Below are 16,090 nucleotides of genomic sequence, written 5' to 3' on the forward strand. Positions count from 1 at the left end.
GAAACCCGAGATTCCTCAGGGAAATTCGTGAAAAATTGAAAACATTTTCACCAGAGACAATACATTTCTGAGATTCCACTCTAGCACTCAAAGCAAAGCAATCGAGTGAGGCAAATATTAAGTTCGGAAGTCAATGCTCCTTTTCGTCAATGGTGATCGATCAGCAACTTGTTGAGTATAAAATTCGCCTAATGATGACGGATGAATGTCGGGATTAGCACGTTTTTAGGTGAGTTTTTGTGCATCAAATTACGATTGTTGAACCAAGTGCTCAACTCTTTGCTCATCAGTCATCAAAAAGCGTAGTTAAGCGTTAACTCCCGGAAGTAAAATTTGCGCTATGGGGAGAATAGCAGTTAAAGGTCCCTTTAACATATTGTCTGCGGTTCTTACTGAAGATGGAATTAAATACAAAACCCAGCTAGGAAAAAAATCAAAATTCATAAAAATATTTTTCTTAAAGGTCTTAAATCGTAGACCCTCCGGGGAAATTGTAAAGACACAAGTGCTCACTCTTGTGTATCACAGTCGAAAACTCATCTTCTGTTACTTGGTGTGTAGGCTCGAGAAATAATTCTGGAAAATATCCTCAGCGTCTCACAAAAAGGACATCATTCAAGCTCACCAGATGCAACCAATGCAGGACTGCTCCATCTAAGTTTTTGCCGTCGTTAGTTACAAGAAACAAACCGTTCCAAGTTCCTTCGGATGATAACGTGTGAAGTAATAAAAAGTGTAATAAAGTGAACAATCCTACAGAGTGGAAAGATGATTTTCATGAACGCATAAAACACTCAAGTGTTCGCCCTGTGAACTGTCCCGGTAATGCCTGAAAAACTACGATTTGAAATTACAATTTTTCGGTAGTGCATCGTCCTCTTTTGCAAAGCCGCCAAGTTGGAGCGTTGCAGGCGGAAGACTTCTGCAATTTGGAAATCCTGCAGAAAATTAACCAATGGTCACTCATTGACCGCGGACATAAATTGAAACTGCAACATTTCGGCGGTGCATCGTATCAGATTTGCAGATTTCCCAAATCACATAGCAAGCGGAAGACTTCTACAAGAAGTAAATTGACCGGTGGTTACAGTCGGTGACTCCATGAACGCGAACTTGATCTGAACTGCTGCCCGGTCGAAGTGTAGCAGAAGATTGACCAACGGTCAGTGTTTCATCTGATGACCGGAGCGAACCCGGAATAGCCAGGATGGGTCCGACGCTGAACCCGGTGTGCTACCGGCCGCCACCGCTGCCGTCGAAGAAGCCGCCGCGGACGGTGGCGCTGGTGAACCCGATCATCGCGGAGCCGCCCAAGATCAACTTCAACAAGGCGGCCCTCTTCGGAGACCGGGATCGGAACAAGGACACGTTCGGGCGCATGTCGTCCACCTACCACTCCTTCCGCGACCCCCTCGAGGAGTCGGAGATCGTCATCATCGCCGCGGCCTCGGAGCCGACGCCGACGACGACGCGGAAGAAGAAGGAGAAGAAGAGTCGCAACAAATCGACGACCGGCTTCGAGCAGGGGTCCAGCGGCGGGTCCCTGAGCCGGGCTTTCGGGAGCGGGCGCTTCACGCGACGGGCGTCCCTGCTGACCCGCTCCCACTCGGACGGGAACTTGAACAAGAACTTCTGCAAGGACCTCGACTGCCCCGGGGAGTTCTACGGGGATCAGAGTAACCTCACCAAGGCGCTCAAAGCCCTCAACGGAAGCTGGAAAAATCTTCTGAATCGTGAGTATTTTTTCTCTCTCTCTCTTTCTCTTCTCATCATCGAGGCCTCCAAGCAGGGGACGCCCGGAAAAAGGGTGGTGACAGAGGAAGGGTGTCTACAAGTCCGGAATTTCCGGAAAGTCCTGAAATAGTACTGATACTTTAAAGGCGGTCCGGAAGTACTGAAAAGGTGCGGAAATTCCGGGAAAAGGTCCGTTTTTTTTTAATTTTTTGTAATTTTTGTTGCAATTTCAAATTTTTGAAATTTTTCGAATTTCGTCAAATAGAGGTATTGAAAAAGTACGGAATTTTTCTGTTGGAGGAGGTACTAATCTTGATAAGGTACTGAAAAAGTACTGTAAAGGTACGTATTTTTTATCAGCCTGTTTTAGTAGACTCCCTGCAGAGGGTTTTAAATGAACTGAGGGATTGCCAACGCCCTAACGGGTTGTGGGAGGACCGAGTTTTGCGGCGGTTAGGCGTCGCAGAGCGCCAAAGAGCGCTATGAAAGCGACTCTTATGTATGTGTCAGAATCCGGAAGTTCCGGGCGTGGCACCCGGAGCAATCGAAGCTACGGCTCCAACACTCTGAAGTTTCGGCCTCTGAGCCCGGAACGGACGGTACGTCTATCCAGACCGTAACTTTTCTTTTCGGTGCATGACATCTCCGCACCGGTTTTTAAACAAAGGTGTCGGAGAAGGCACCCGCAAAGCGAGCGGCGATCTCCCCGGTTCTCTTTTCTCGCTCTGTTTTTGCTGGTGCATTTCTGCCGTGCCAAGGAAGAACGCCGCATGATCATTTAAGAGTTGCCAAATCTCCTTCGATAAAATGTTTATTTTTGAGGAAATTGTAAATATTTCGCCTTGGAATTTTCAGACTTTTTACATCAAGTTATAAACAAAATTATCTGAGAAATTCGCAGGAAAAAAAATCAAAAATTTTCCTGGAAATTAGTGATTTGCCTGATAAAATTTGGCAACGCCTGAAGGCTCATACGGCGTTTTTCCTCAGCACGGCAGATTTCAGTCGGAAGAAACTCGGTTCGTCAGGGTGGCTCTCAAGTGCACCCAGCAACTCCTGCTCCTGCCCACTTGAAACTTTGAAAAGCCCGACGATTGTTCGTCGTTGAGCAAGCGAGTCGTAGAGGACAAGTTTTTATTGTCCTTTGTTCTTGGGCTTTTTCTCATTAAAACATGATCGCAATTGTTTTTAGTTTTGCCTCCGTTATTTCGCAACGGCGCTCGAAAGAAATCAGTCAATCATGAGCCTCCATTCAAGCGCGGCAGTCTTATCGTCCGCGAACCGGCACACTCCATCCTGTCTGTTTGTTTGCACTTACCTCCTCTTTTTTTGAAAGCAACCGGTGTCGTATGCAACGTGCAAAAATTATGCTGTACACGGAGCAAAATGCTGAAATTTTGTCACTAAGGGTGTCTACATTTCTGAGAAACGGGAAATTGGCAGGGAATTCAGGGGAAAATCGGAGAATTTTATGAAAAAGGTGGATTTAGGAAAATCTTAAAGCTTAAAGTTTGAGAGAACATCAGCACTGTTTGGTCAGTCAACACTCCCATTATTGAAAGCAAGTTATCATGACTCTATGGTTTGCGGTGAAATTATTGCCAACAATAGTCTTTCCCAGTTCCAAACGTGCATATTTGGTCCGAAAAGGCAGGGAATTTTGATGATTTTGGCTAGGAAAAATCTGGATAAGTCAAGAAATTCATTCCCGCCGAATCTGTTGATACCCAAACACCTTGAACTTTGTTGAAATGTAGTATACTCAAGTGTTGAATACATTCACACATTATTAATTTTAGCTTGCGCACGTCCGTTTATATTGTCCCGAAGAATGTGTTTAACCAGAACTGTGCGTGAAGTTTATAATGCAACGCTTGACTTGAATGCATTTCAACCCAAGTTCGGGCGAGTAAACCCAAGCTGGGGTGAAATTAAAATGGCGAAAATGTGTCAAGCCGATCTCAATGCCTGGAATTTTTTAAACATTTTTTTTTTTGCTGAAGTGTATAGAAAGGTACTCAAACATATTAGTTTACCACAAAAAGTCTCATCCATCATTTGGTTTTTAATTTTTTCCTGACAAAAGCGATAGATACTGACGATTTTTTGTTTGTGAGAGTTTCTCATCCCGCTCTAATTAGTTCTTGCTTTTCTTCGATGCTCTGAAAAATTCAATATTTTTGAGAATGTGGACGCATGATGTTTCCAGGTTCAAAAAAAGTTTAAAAAATGCTGGGAGAAAAGTCACGGGTAAATCAGAAAATAAAGGAGACCAATGAGATGTTAGGGAGTTCATAGGTATCCTTATCAACTATCATCTGAGGTTACTGCGTTGTTTTCCCATGATTGGAATGAAGTGCCAAAAAATGAGAGTATCCTAAATACGTACTTTTAATTACCCGTGATACTTACTTGACGTCGATTTCAAATTGATCTATGATCGATTGCTCTGTATCATTTTTATATATCATGTGATGTGCACTGAAAATCGTCAACCACGATACCGCACGTGACGTAAAACCGAAGCAGTTTATGGCTGAAGTTCCGGAAGCTGTGTTCATTCATAGAAAACAGTGTTGCCGTTTCTCGTAAATATTTCCATTTTCGTCCCTTTTTTCGTGCTGCTCCCCATGAATGTGTATTTACAATTTGACAATTGTAAAGGCGTGGGAACCTAAACGGGCTTTGAACATAAATCGGTGACGCGCGTTTTCTTGACGGATGATGACGTCCGAACAAACATATGCGGGCTGTGCAGTATGCACTTAATCATGCCTTCTCGTCGAGAGAAATTTTTTGTGTCTCGCTTAGGAAGCAAAAGGGAACACAAATAAATGCTAGTGAACGATTGAACGGTCCATTTGTTACGGAGCGGATACTATTCAATCATATATTTTCATGGCGGTATCACTCATTTAAATTGGTTCAAAGCGATCCTTTCTTTTTCATTTTTTGCTCAAAATGAACGTGCTGTCAAATAGCTTTCGACCTTTTTTTCATTATTTTTTTTATTTTCTACTAGAATTCGTCGCTTGGCTGACAAAGGGGCGTAACTACACATTGAGATGAGCCCGGGACAGCATTGAGTCAAATGAACGACAGGGCTCATCGCGAAATGCAGTTACGCCTTCATGCCTGGAGGGCAACGAATTAGGCAATTAAAACCGAATGGTCACCACTTGTGTAGCATTTTGTCAACATTGGCGGATCCAGCGAATTGGCAACTTTGTTTTTCTCCATTGAAACCTATGGAAATGTATCGATTCTTGGAAGGGCCAGGTGCTCCGACAAGAATCGATTATTTAACATAGGTTTAAATGGAGGGAATCCGGTGTTGCCAAACTGCTGGATCTGCCTCCGTTTGCCAATTGAATGGGGACGGCAGAAAATCGTAAGAAAGTAAAAAATGTAATCGAACTCCAGAAATCTGAATTGTTTAAGACTTACGAATTGAGCTAACAGCTTGTTGTTGGATGAAAGAAACATGAAATAATTGGCCGCACGTACTGAGAATACGCTAATTGCCGCGTCAGTTCCTCGTTCCATTCGTTCGTATCTCTGTCGGGATCGGAATCTCTAATAAGTCATCCATTAAGTGTGAAAAGTCATAAATGATTATTGGGAACTTCCGGGAGCAGTGACGCACTGATCAAATTTCAATGCGTCATGCTTAAGGTCCTCGCTATTCAGCACGAGGCTTCGTTTACTATATATGTTTTCCGTTCCGATCAAACTTTCGAGATGTGGTTAAAACGTTGATTTTTTGTTCTTACTTTTCAACGAAAAGAGCTTGATGCAAAAACGGCTTTTTTCGCCCCCCTCTGGAATTTCTTCAGACTTTGTCTATTGATTACTCATACTTGAGCGCTTCTTTTCCCAAATTTTCAGACCCCCAAAAAATTTTGGGGGGGTGCTAGGAGGGGTGGAAGTCAAAACCTGTGAACCTCGATATCTCTCGAACGAAGAAAGATATCGAGGTCCAGTTTGGACTAAAAATCATCTAAAATTGCATACTTTAAGATTCTAAAGGTCAAAATCCCGATATCACATTTATAAGTCAACATATGTGCTTTTTTCCAGTTTTTAGGTCTAGAAAATTACATTTAAACGAAAAATTTTCAAAGATTTCAATTTTTTATCTGAACCAAAACCAGTTTTTCAAATTGTTCGTCTTTTTCCGCATCCAACGAGTGGTCCAATAAGCTGGGGAACCAAACGGTTCCGGAGTTATGATCGATTGAAGTTTCCGCTCAACGCGCACCGACCGATTTTCGCGCGCAAAAAAGTCGGATTTGACCGTTATTGGATCAGATTGAATGTTCAAACTGAGCAAAATGCATTATTAGGGACTCTTGAGGGTCGCTGAGTTCAGAAATTACAGATACTTCCAAAAAATTCACGTTTTTAAAATTACAGCTCCGTAGCGCTATTTTAGAGGCCCACTGAGCGCCAACCGGGCACTCAGTGGTCTTGTACGGAGCTGTAATTTTAAAAACGTGAATTTTTTGGAAGTATCTGTAATTTCTGAACTCAGCGACCCTCAAGAGTCCCTAATAATGCATTTTGCTCAGTTTGAACATTCAATCTGATCTAATAACGGTCAAATCCGACTTTTTTGCGCGCGAAAATCGGTCGGCGCGCGTTGAGCGGAAACTTCAATCGATCATAACTCCGGAACCGTTTGGTTCCCCAGCTTATTGGACCACTCGTTGGATGCGGAAAAAGACGAACAATTTGAAAAACTGGTTTTGGTTCAGATAAAAAATTGAGATCTTTGAAAATTTTTCGTTTAAAAGTAATTTTCTAGACCTAAAAACTGGAAAAAAGCACATATGTTGACTTATAAATGTGATATCGGGATTTTGACCTTTAGAATCTTAAAGTATGCAATTTTAGATGATTTTTAGTCCAAACCGGACCTCGATATCTTTCTTCGTTCGAGAGATATCGAGGTTCACAGGTTTTGACTTCCACCCCTCCTAGCTCCCCCCCAAAATTTTTTGGGGGTCTGAAAATTTGGGAAAAGAAGCACTCAAGTATGAGTAATCAATAGACAAAGTCTGAAGAAATTCCAGGGGGGGCGAAAAAAGCCGTTTTTGCATCATGCTCTTTATTGATAAACTGTCAATATCCAAGGTGCTCCAGGGTTAAACGGCCAGACTGCAGGAGTGTGTTCTATGGGTCAAAGTAAGACTTTTTTGTTGTATAAAGTTTTTTCAAAAGTGCCCCCAGTTGGAGCTACGGCCCCCTTCAAAATTTCGGAAAGTAAATCGTTTTTCCTGAACTTTGGCAACAGTTGTGAACCAAATCTCATGAAAATTAGTTCTCCTGAACTTTTATGCCGCGCATTCATAAAGGATCTAAAAAATCGAGACCTCTATTTAAGGAGGGGGTTTGAGGGTGTTTCGACTGCAGTTTGGCCGTTTAACCCTGGATCACCGTGTATATTCGGAGACAAGTATGATGTATGCACGGAACAATGCGCAGCACCTCGGAACTTCGAACTTTTTTAACTTCGTTATCACGATTTTTTCTGACTTTTTTCTTCTTTCGTATGTTTCAGGTGAGTACAGTTTCAGAGTCTCCTTTGGTTGATTCAATTGTATCATCGCACGTAAGTCTTCACAAAGCAATGTCCCGCATTCATTTCATTTTTCGGTTAATGGAACTCCCATGGTTTTGCTTTTAAAATTATTTTTTTCCAATTTTATTTTCATTTATTTTCAAAATAAATTTTAAAATAAATTACGGAGTCGTATAGTAGATGAAGGATGTCAATCGTCATGTTTGAGGAAAATGAGATTTACCGCCTGGTAAATTTTGACCCCCCTCTTAAAACACCGCGGAAGGCAAACTCCGACCTACTCCCCTCAACTTTAACAGCTTACGCAACACTTGGAAGGCCTTTAAAGAAATAATGCGGTTGTATCCGAAATTAGATTTCTCAAAAACGAACTCTCGCAAAGAAATAATTAATTTCAGCTATTTTTTCTTCATTTTCTGCAGTAAAACTAGACTGATGGAGATAATATTGTGCGTTCGCAAACACGCATGTGGATTTTGCAGTGGTACGAGGGGAGGGGGCGTATGGGGCGTTCTCCGCAGCTTTATTAATTACTGGTCGCTCCCTTTGAATAATTCATTTTTGGATGGAGGAAGGGGGAGAGGAGGGGGTTTCGGGTATCCCCTCGGACTGCATGTGCGGTCCCGCTTGTAAACAATGTCTCGTTGATCTGAAAATAATCCGTAGTTCTGGGACTGATCCTGATTTCCATTCCGAACCGAGTCCATGGGCCCGTCCGCGCGGGCCGCAATGCCATGTTCCGTAGATTATTACATAATTTTTTTTTTTTTTTTTTTTTTTTTTTTTTTTTTAAGTAAGTCAAAAACTTAGAAAGTCTGACGTATCTCGCCACGAATTTTCGAAGCCGTGATCTCCTCGCAAGTTGTGACTATCAATAATTAGCGCCCCTCGGAAAGTTTCCTGCGCCATGATGAGTATCGCACGTATTCAAAAAATCATTTTAGACCATTCGGGCTGCTCCTATAAATCAGGCTTCGTTAGCCAGGATGACTCCTAAAATTTCACCTTAAAGTTGGAACATTGAGAGGGGGGAGGTGGGTTGGAGATCGATCATCCCCTAAACTTCGGCCAAAAGGATTTCGCAGGGGTCCCTTTTGGCCGATTCTTAGGGCCCCACTCGGTACTTTAGAGGAATAACACCAAGTTTCCACGTCCAATGTTAATATAGTTATCACCTTTCAAAAAACTCTGCCCATGACGTTATCTACCGTGGTGGTGCATACCATGGTTTGTTCCACCCTGGTTTTCATCCGTGTCTAAAGTTGAGCAAAAGCAGTTGTGCACTGCGTGCATCTCTTATTACGGCGGATGACGTGACACACGGTGTTCCCCGGTGGGCTTTATCTGGGTTGATATTGGGCGTAGAAACTAGACTTTTGGATTGATCTTAGATTGAAATCTATAAACTAAAATGATGAAAACATGATTTTGTGGGTAGTGCTCTTGAAATAAAGTCTAATGGACCTAGAGTCCACACGGAGAAAAAAATTTCGTACGTGGGACCCGAAGTTAAGGTCATATGGATCTCTGAAGTTTTTGGATTGAGCATCTGAACACTTTAGGTCGAGCTGTCGAGGTTCGGATCACACATCTGAAGCTTCAGTTCTTACATCTGAAGTACTTCATATGTGAGAACCGAAGTACTTCGGATGTAAGAACTGAAGTTTCAGATGTGTGATCCGAACCTCAGCAGCTGGACCTAAAATGTTCAGATGCTCAATCCGAAAACTTCAGTGATCCATATGACCTAAACTTCGGGTCACACGCACGAAGTTTTTTTCTCCGTGCATAATCTATAAAAATTTGACAAGAAAAAATAGTCTGGATTCAGTCGGATTTTTGCTGGAATTGAAAGGAAATCCGCTTAGATTAAGATGCCCTTAATTTAAGAAGATTTTCTTTTGAATCTAGCAAAAATCCGATTGAACCCACGGTATTTTTTCTAGTAAAATTTTAATGGAGTCTGGGAGACCTTTTCCAACGTGCAACTAACTCATGCTTGTGAGAAACAGATGGAAATGGTAATTTTCCTGGGAAACGGCAACTTGGGTTGAAAGTGGCAAGACGGCGTCTCATGCCGCCCCCGTAGTATTTATATCCTCGTAGGATCCGCCCTGTTGGCCGTCCACAGGATCAGGGCCCGACCGACAACCGACCGTATCGTCACGCCGCGCCGCGCGGTGCGTTGCCGTCAAGATCCGCATTCTACGCGTCTCAGATCTTTGATGGATTCGGATGTAGGTGTAGGCCGTGCCCCCGAGTATCGAAACCGCCTGAACTTTAGCTTGATGAGATTTCGGATTGAGGAGAGTCTGAGTCGGTGGTGCCGCCGAAGAGAATTGGAATATTCGATAGATCGATCGCATTATCACAGTTCGATCAGTTGAACCAGGTGCAACATGCAGGGCGTTCGGAAGTTAACGTACTTTAACTTTCAGGATAGATTTTTCGGCTCCAAGTATGACTTTTCTTCCTGTACACACATGCCCGAAAACGCTTCAAGTGAGCTGTGCGCTTCTTTTCTGCCGTGATAGCGAAGAGAGCCGTAAGTGCAAAATTTTCGAAATCGAGTTTTCTTCAAAATGCGTCTAAACTCTTTTTTACTGAGACAGCTAAAACAGCAAAATTCATCCTAATTTAATGAAAACGAGACGTATGAGAAAGCCGTAAGTGCGCAAAAGATGACATAGTTTTTTTCAAGACAGCCGGAGGTGCATGGCAGCCAATGAAAACAGTGCTTTCCAGTAAAGTGCCGCCCTCTTCTGCCAATTTCTAACCTGAAAATGTGTTTGTTGTGCGTCCAAAACGCAACCACGAAAGCATGCAGCAGATAGCACTTACGGCTGTCTTGCCTAACAATAACCTAGCATGAAAATGAAAAAAACCCCTTTTATGTAATGGAAATAAAATCAGTCGATTTTAAATCATCCATACGATTTCTAGGAGTCTCCCGGACGATTAGTGGCAATATGACAAAGAACGGAGGCTTCTTTCAATAAAATGTTCCGGTCAGAAGCTTCTGCATGAGCCCGTTTTCTCAGAACTTCATTTCTGCGCTTACGGCTCTCTTCGCTATTACGGCAGTTTTGCTGTGCACTATGCTTTCTCACAGTCCTTTCAGTAAAAATGATTACCCAGCAAGAAGCTTCGAAAATCTCGAACTTTTTCAACACTCTGTTGCGCCGAAATGACGCGTTTCCGGAAAATTTTGTGTAGTATCGTTTCCGCTTGATTTTTTGCGCTTTTTCACGTGCCGTATTCCGTTTTTCCAATCATCTACCGTAAAAGTTATCGCAATTTTAAATTTCGGGGACGCTCGTAACGTCGTTTTCTTCAGATGCACGTCCTTGAAAACACGAAAAATGAACATTACACTAAAAAATACCCCGTGGACGAAGTTTCAGCTACTTATGACAAAACAACGAGGAGCTGCATACAATTTACTTCATCCCTATCACATCTCCGCGGTTGTTGTTTGTCAATTGTTGTTCTTGTCTTACAGAACACCGCTATTTTGGAAAAATTGGTGGCTTTTCGAGGTTTCTGCAGGTGAAATCGTTCACTTGCATTCTTTTTTCGGCCTATCTCCGAAGGTGGGTTGAGTTTAAGATACGTTGCAGACACCGGTTGCTGATGAGCTCAATAGACTATGATTAGGTTGAAAAAAAAAACGCTCTCCATCAGGATTTCGTCGGAAAAAAAAGTTCCTTCTCAGGATTTGGTTGAAAAAGTCAACAAAATCCACTCTCGAAAATTCGCGTAATCTTAACCTTATTTGCAAAAATTAACCGATGATCAAATTGCTCACCCTAACATTCATCAGTTCCATCTCACTGCAGAGCGCTGTCGGCGTAGCATTTGTCGGTCTTCGCGACACTTCGATGTTGAACCCACTCCGAGCTATTGCTCGGTCACCGTGAAGGTATCGAAATGACCAGACTCACGCAGGCGAAGGTTCCAGTTTGAACTGCAATTCTAGGTTTTTACCGCAAAGATTTAGCATCAGCTCGCACAACCGCAGTGCAAAATTTAAAACCGCACACGGCCGATTGTCATCATTTTAGGCCCGCGGAGACTGAAGGAAAGGGCCCACAGCATTTGTTCTAATTACAAGAACTTAACAAGAATTGATTTTTATCTGTGTAATTTTAATCCAACATTTTTATGATTTTTTCGTACGATCAATTGAAAAATCAGTGAAATTTTCAGTCCAAATTGCCTAAGACTCCCCAGTTAAAATTGCTATTCACGAGGGGAAATAAGGCAACATTGAAATATAGTTACGTTCTTTTGTGCGGAAAACGACAAATTGGGCTACATTTTGCAATTTGGAACTACAATTTCTGGCTCATCTGTAGAAACTCCTGTGGGAAACTAATTGGACGTATTTCTCTTAAACGGAATTCAGCGCCAAATTGAGTTCCTTTTGAGGATTTCAAAATCTCGGATAGCGCGTTCTGTCAAACGGAACTAAGCGCCAAATTGAGTTCCTTTTGAGAATTTTAGAATCCCGGATAGCGCGTTCTGTCCTACGGAACTAAGTGCCATGGAAAAGCATTGCGAGTATAGGACGGAACAAGCATCGCGTTCCGCAACACCCGCCAATCTAAGCCCTCCTCTTCCTTCCTCCCCCGATGGCGCTTAGTTCCGTTTGATAGAAATACGTCCAATTGCACGTATGTTGTTTCTAAACTGAGCCAGAAATTATAGTTCCAAACTGCAAAATGCAATCCTTACATGAGCTGCGTGGATCTGGCTCGGTCGAAGAGTGTGTTCCGTTCCCTCCGGGCGCAGGGAGGGTGGGAGGGAGGGGGCAATGGGCGTCGCGGTGCCCTGGAAGATCGGGTGGGAACGACGTCGTTGTGCGTCGCGACGTCGGCGTCTAGACGTCACGAACCGAGAGACGCCGCTATAGTGAACCTACCAGCGTACCGACCAGCCAGGCGCCGTGTTAAATCATACCATACTGGCTCAGTTGCCGCTGGCGGTCGCTTAAACCTACGCATCTCAGTGGGTCAGTTGCTCTAATCACAAAATCGCTCTATGATGGTTTAAGCTTTCAAATTTTAGATCAGCAACAGATAATGAGATCCGATCGGACGCCTGGATTGTAAGCCCCCCATTAACGGAGATATCGGCAGATTCTGTCCGGATGGACTAATCAGTTTGGCCGCAGGAATTCACCAACTGAGGAGTTACTTTAAATAACCGCGTAAAGTCATTACAATGCTACTAAAATTGTCAACCTATGTCTACGTTTTACAACAAGTCAAATGCAAATGTATGCAAACATAATTTTCTCACAGAAATTCTAGCAAAAATTCAGAGAATATTCGTCGAGAACAGTATAGCTGAGACTTCCACTTAGCCCTTCAAGAATAATGGGCCTTTTACACAAAGTATGAATGGAGATGTTGCATGTGTGAGGAATTTGCGATTTGACTGTTGATTCTTATGTAAAAGATCGCGAGAAACACGATGGTGCTACTGATTTTCTCTGAAATCTTCTCCCAAGCTCAAAAACAGCTCTCAAGTTGAGGCCAAAATGGAGATGATATCCCACGCTATCCTGAGAGTCCACCTCTACATCAAAACAAACTCTCCATGCAAAGATACGGAGCAAATACATTAGCAGGGTTGCCGTGTTTTACAGTTTTAGAGTCCCTAAATAAAGTGGCAGCCCTGTCAATGTATTTGCTCCCTATCTCTGCATGGAGAGTTTGTTTTGATGTAGAGGTGGACTCTCAGAATAGCGTGGGATATCCCCTCCATTTTGGCCTCAACTTAAGAGCTTTTTTTGAGCTTGGGAGTTAATGTCAGAGAAAACCAGTGGCCACATCGTGTTTCTCGCGAACTTTTACATAAGAATCAACAATCAAATCGCAAATTCCTTACACATGCAACATCTCCATTAAAGCACAACGCTACTCTCAAAATTCCACATGGGAAACCAATGCACTCACACAATGAGAAGTCTGAAAATCAACCCCTGAATAAGATATGAATGCCTTCTATGAACATCGGTTAAATGGCAAAAATACAAATGTCATTTGTATAATCTATTTGATTTGTGTTTGAAAGACTTGTTAATATCTTCCGCGGGAGTTGATTTCCAAACTTTCCCTCGTGTGAACTGTTTTCTGTGTAAGATTTTGAAGAGAAAATGTGTGTCGTTTTCTTCTACCTCAGACCTTCGACGGTGTAAGTCGGCAATCACATAACTCGGTTTGCGACGTCGCAGATTTCCTGTCATACTTTATTTTTTAAACGGAAAACTACTCAACGGCAATTCTTTAAAACTGCCGTCATTTTTCTTCTCTGTGCGAAGAAAATTCTGCAAAAACTTCAAGGAATGATGTCAATTTGTTCTCCTTTAAAAAAATAACGTAGAGGCGGAGATTTTTAGACACCGCAAACGAGTTATGTGATTACCGACTTACACCGTCGCCTTGTGTATTGTCCCATTCTTCAGCATGCACAATTCGTCGTCCCCCGTACGAAGGAACGTAAATGCACTCTAAGGTCGCCAAATTGACTCAAACAATTCATTTTCCTTTCAAAAATGCTTCTGCGCAATTTGTCTTCAAAATTTCTGATTTTTGCATGAAACCTAAGGAAAAATTAGTGACATTTTTAGTTAAAAACTCCCATGATGCTCCTGGTTACTATGCATTCTACGAGGGGTAATTTGGCAACATTGAAATGGAGTTACGTTCTTTCGTGAGGGCAATGACAACTTTTAGAGCATTGCAAAGTATGTACGTGATTTTTTAAAAAAGAAAACTTCTCCATCGATGAGGAAAGATGCAAGGTTGGTGACCAAGCTCTTAAATGATTCTTTGTTCTTTGAATGACTTTCTCTTTGTAAATCGTACTGAACTTATCAAATTTTGATCATAGCGGAATATTCATGAAAGTTGCGAAACAACTAGTCGATGACGTAATATTGTATAAGAGGAAAGTCACGCAACTGCACTGCCATGCCAAGGAAGAACGCCGTATGAACATACGAGCACTGAAAAATTTCCTTCGATAAAAAGCTTATTTATGAGGGAAATAGTGAATATTTTTTCACTAGAATCTAGAATCGATATTTTCTCATTGAAACTTGGCAACGCCTGAAGGTTCATACGGCGTTTTCCCTCAGCGCGGCAGTGCATTTCCCGATGGGTCTTCATCAGGGAAACCGCGATGGAACAAGGTCTTGGGTGCAGATTAAAATGCAAAATGTAGTTCTCCTGTTGCAATTGAGATGGACATGTTTTCTCGCCGATAGGTTCGTCTCGGGCCCCGGCCCGCGGTGGCCGTAAAAAAGAGGGAACCGGTGAATAAATCAATTTCCGCGGAGAACCCGCCCGACTTAACAGCGGGTCACCTCGCCAGATTCAGATGTGGAGCTGAGATGGGCTCGGGCCCTTGTTGGCGCATCCTTTTATCTCGTAACTACGTTTCTATTTCATATGTGTCTCATCCTGGCCCTTTTCAAACTGCAATCCTTTCCTTCTCCTTCCTCCACCTTATTCGTGATAGGCAACGAGTTAATCTCTGTAAAGCCAACGCGAAGGAGTTGAGTCGACTCTGCCATTCTACTGTGCATCGGCGGGATCGGGAGTATTTCGTTAAAAAGATGTAAAGGGATGAATTGGACTGTATTCGGCAATTAGGAACTACAATTTCTAGCTTATCCGCAAAAACACACATCGACGGTGTAAGTCGGCAATATCAAATAACTCGGTTTGCGACGTCGCAGACTTCCTGTTATACTTTATTTTTTAAACGGAAAACTATTCAACGGCAATTCTTGAAAACTGCCGTGATTTTCGTCCTCTTTGCGAAGAAAATTCTGCAAAACCTTCAAAGAATGATGTCAATTTGTTCTCCTTTAAAAAAAGAACATAGAGGCGGAGATTCCAGACACCGCAAACGAGTCATGTGATTGCCGACTTACACCGTCGATATGTATGTAAGGAAACTAATGGCATATACCCTGTTTTTTAAACTGAGCCTAAAATCGTAGTTCCTAATTATCGCAAAATGCAGTTCAATTATCCCTCTTTGTACTCCAAGGAAGCAAAAGAAGGAAATGGTGATTCTGTGGTTTTCAAAATTTTGAGCTTTTCGGGCTCCAGAGTACCCGATTTTGCCTATCTTGTCACTTGAAGGCAAATCTTACTGCCTTGCTACGCACACGAGTGAGGGGGGAGGAAGTAATAACTCCAAAAATTTTCCAAATACGCCCTCCAATCAAGCAGCGTGACCTAAAGAGCCCCGCGGTAAGAAAATTTGTAAAATAAAGGGACGGTCAATAATTTTCCCCTCGCCGTTTTCCACTAATGACGCCCCTTTTCCGTTTGGGATGGGGTATAGTATCACGTAAGCCACTTTGACCGACTATTTGACCCTCTTTCTCTTGTAAGGCACCCGTAAGACAACCTGCCACCTCTTTCCCCTTTAAAGTACGTCAGACGGGCTCACTAAATTTTTCAGAAAATAACGGAGAAAGCCCAACAAATTCTGAAAAACTTTCTTTTATCGGAAAATATGTTTTCTTCTGTGAGATTTGCATAAGACTGGATTTGACACCCCTCCCCCCTTTCCAGCTCGTAAGACCCTGTAAGGCAGGCTCTAGACCGCTTTCCGCTCCCTCCTTTAAGCAGCTCATTTACAATATTTGAACGGCCCTTTTGTTCGGAACTAAGTTAGGTTGGAGATTTGATTTTAACAAGCACAGGACAGAGGCTTGGTGGTGCAAAGACTTTTCGCTTGCATTCG

General features: G+C 42.6%; 1 protein-coding gene across 6 annotated transcripts in view; it reads left to right on the forward strand.

The window, feature by feature from the left end:
• Positions 1-16,090, forward strand: part of ckn (CRK like proto-oncogene, adaptor protein) — a 283,105-nt gene that overhangs the window by 230,196 nt on the left and 36,819 nt on the right. The window contains exon 1 of one of the 6 annotated variants that reach the window (XM_019059604.2): positions 1,125-1,733. The exons of the other annotated variants lie outside the window; for them this stretch is intronic. Coding sequence (XP_018915149.2) covers positions 1,208-1,733 — 526 coding nt within the window. The 5' untranslated portion in view covers positions 1,125-1,207. Of the gene's footprint in view, positions 1-1,124; positions 1,734-16,090 lie in introns of those variants that run through there. 6 annotated transcript variants of the gene reach the window in all.

The sequence above is a fragment of the Bemisia tabaci genome, chromosome 2, assembly GCF_918797505.1.
Source record: "Bemisia tabaci chromosome 2, PGI_BMITA_v3".
NCBI lineage: Eukaryota > Metazoa > Arthropoda > Insecta > Hemiptera > Aleyrodidae > Bemisia > Bemisia tabaci.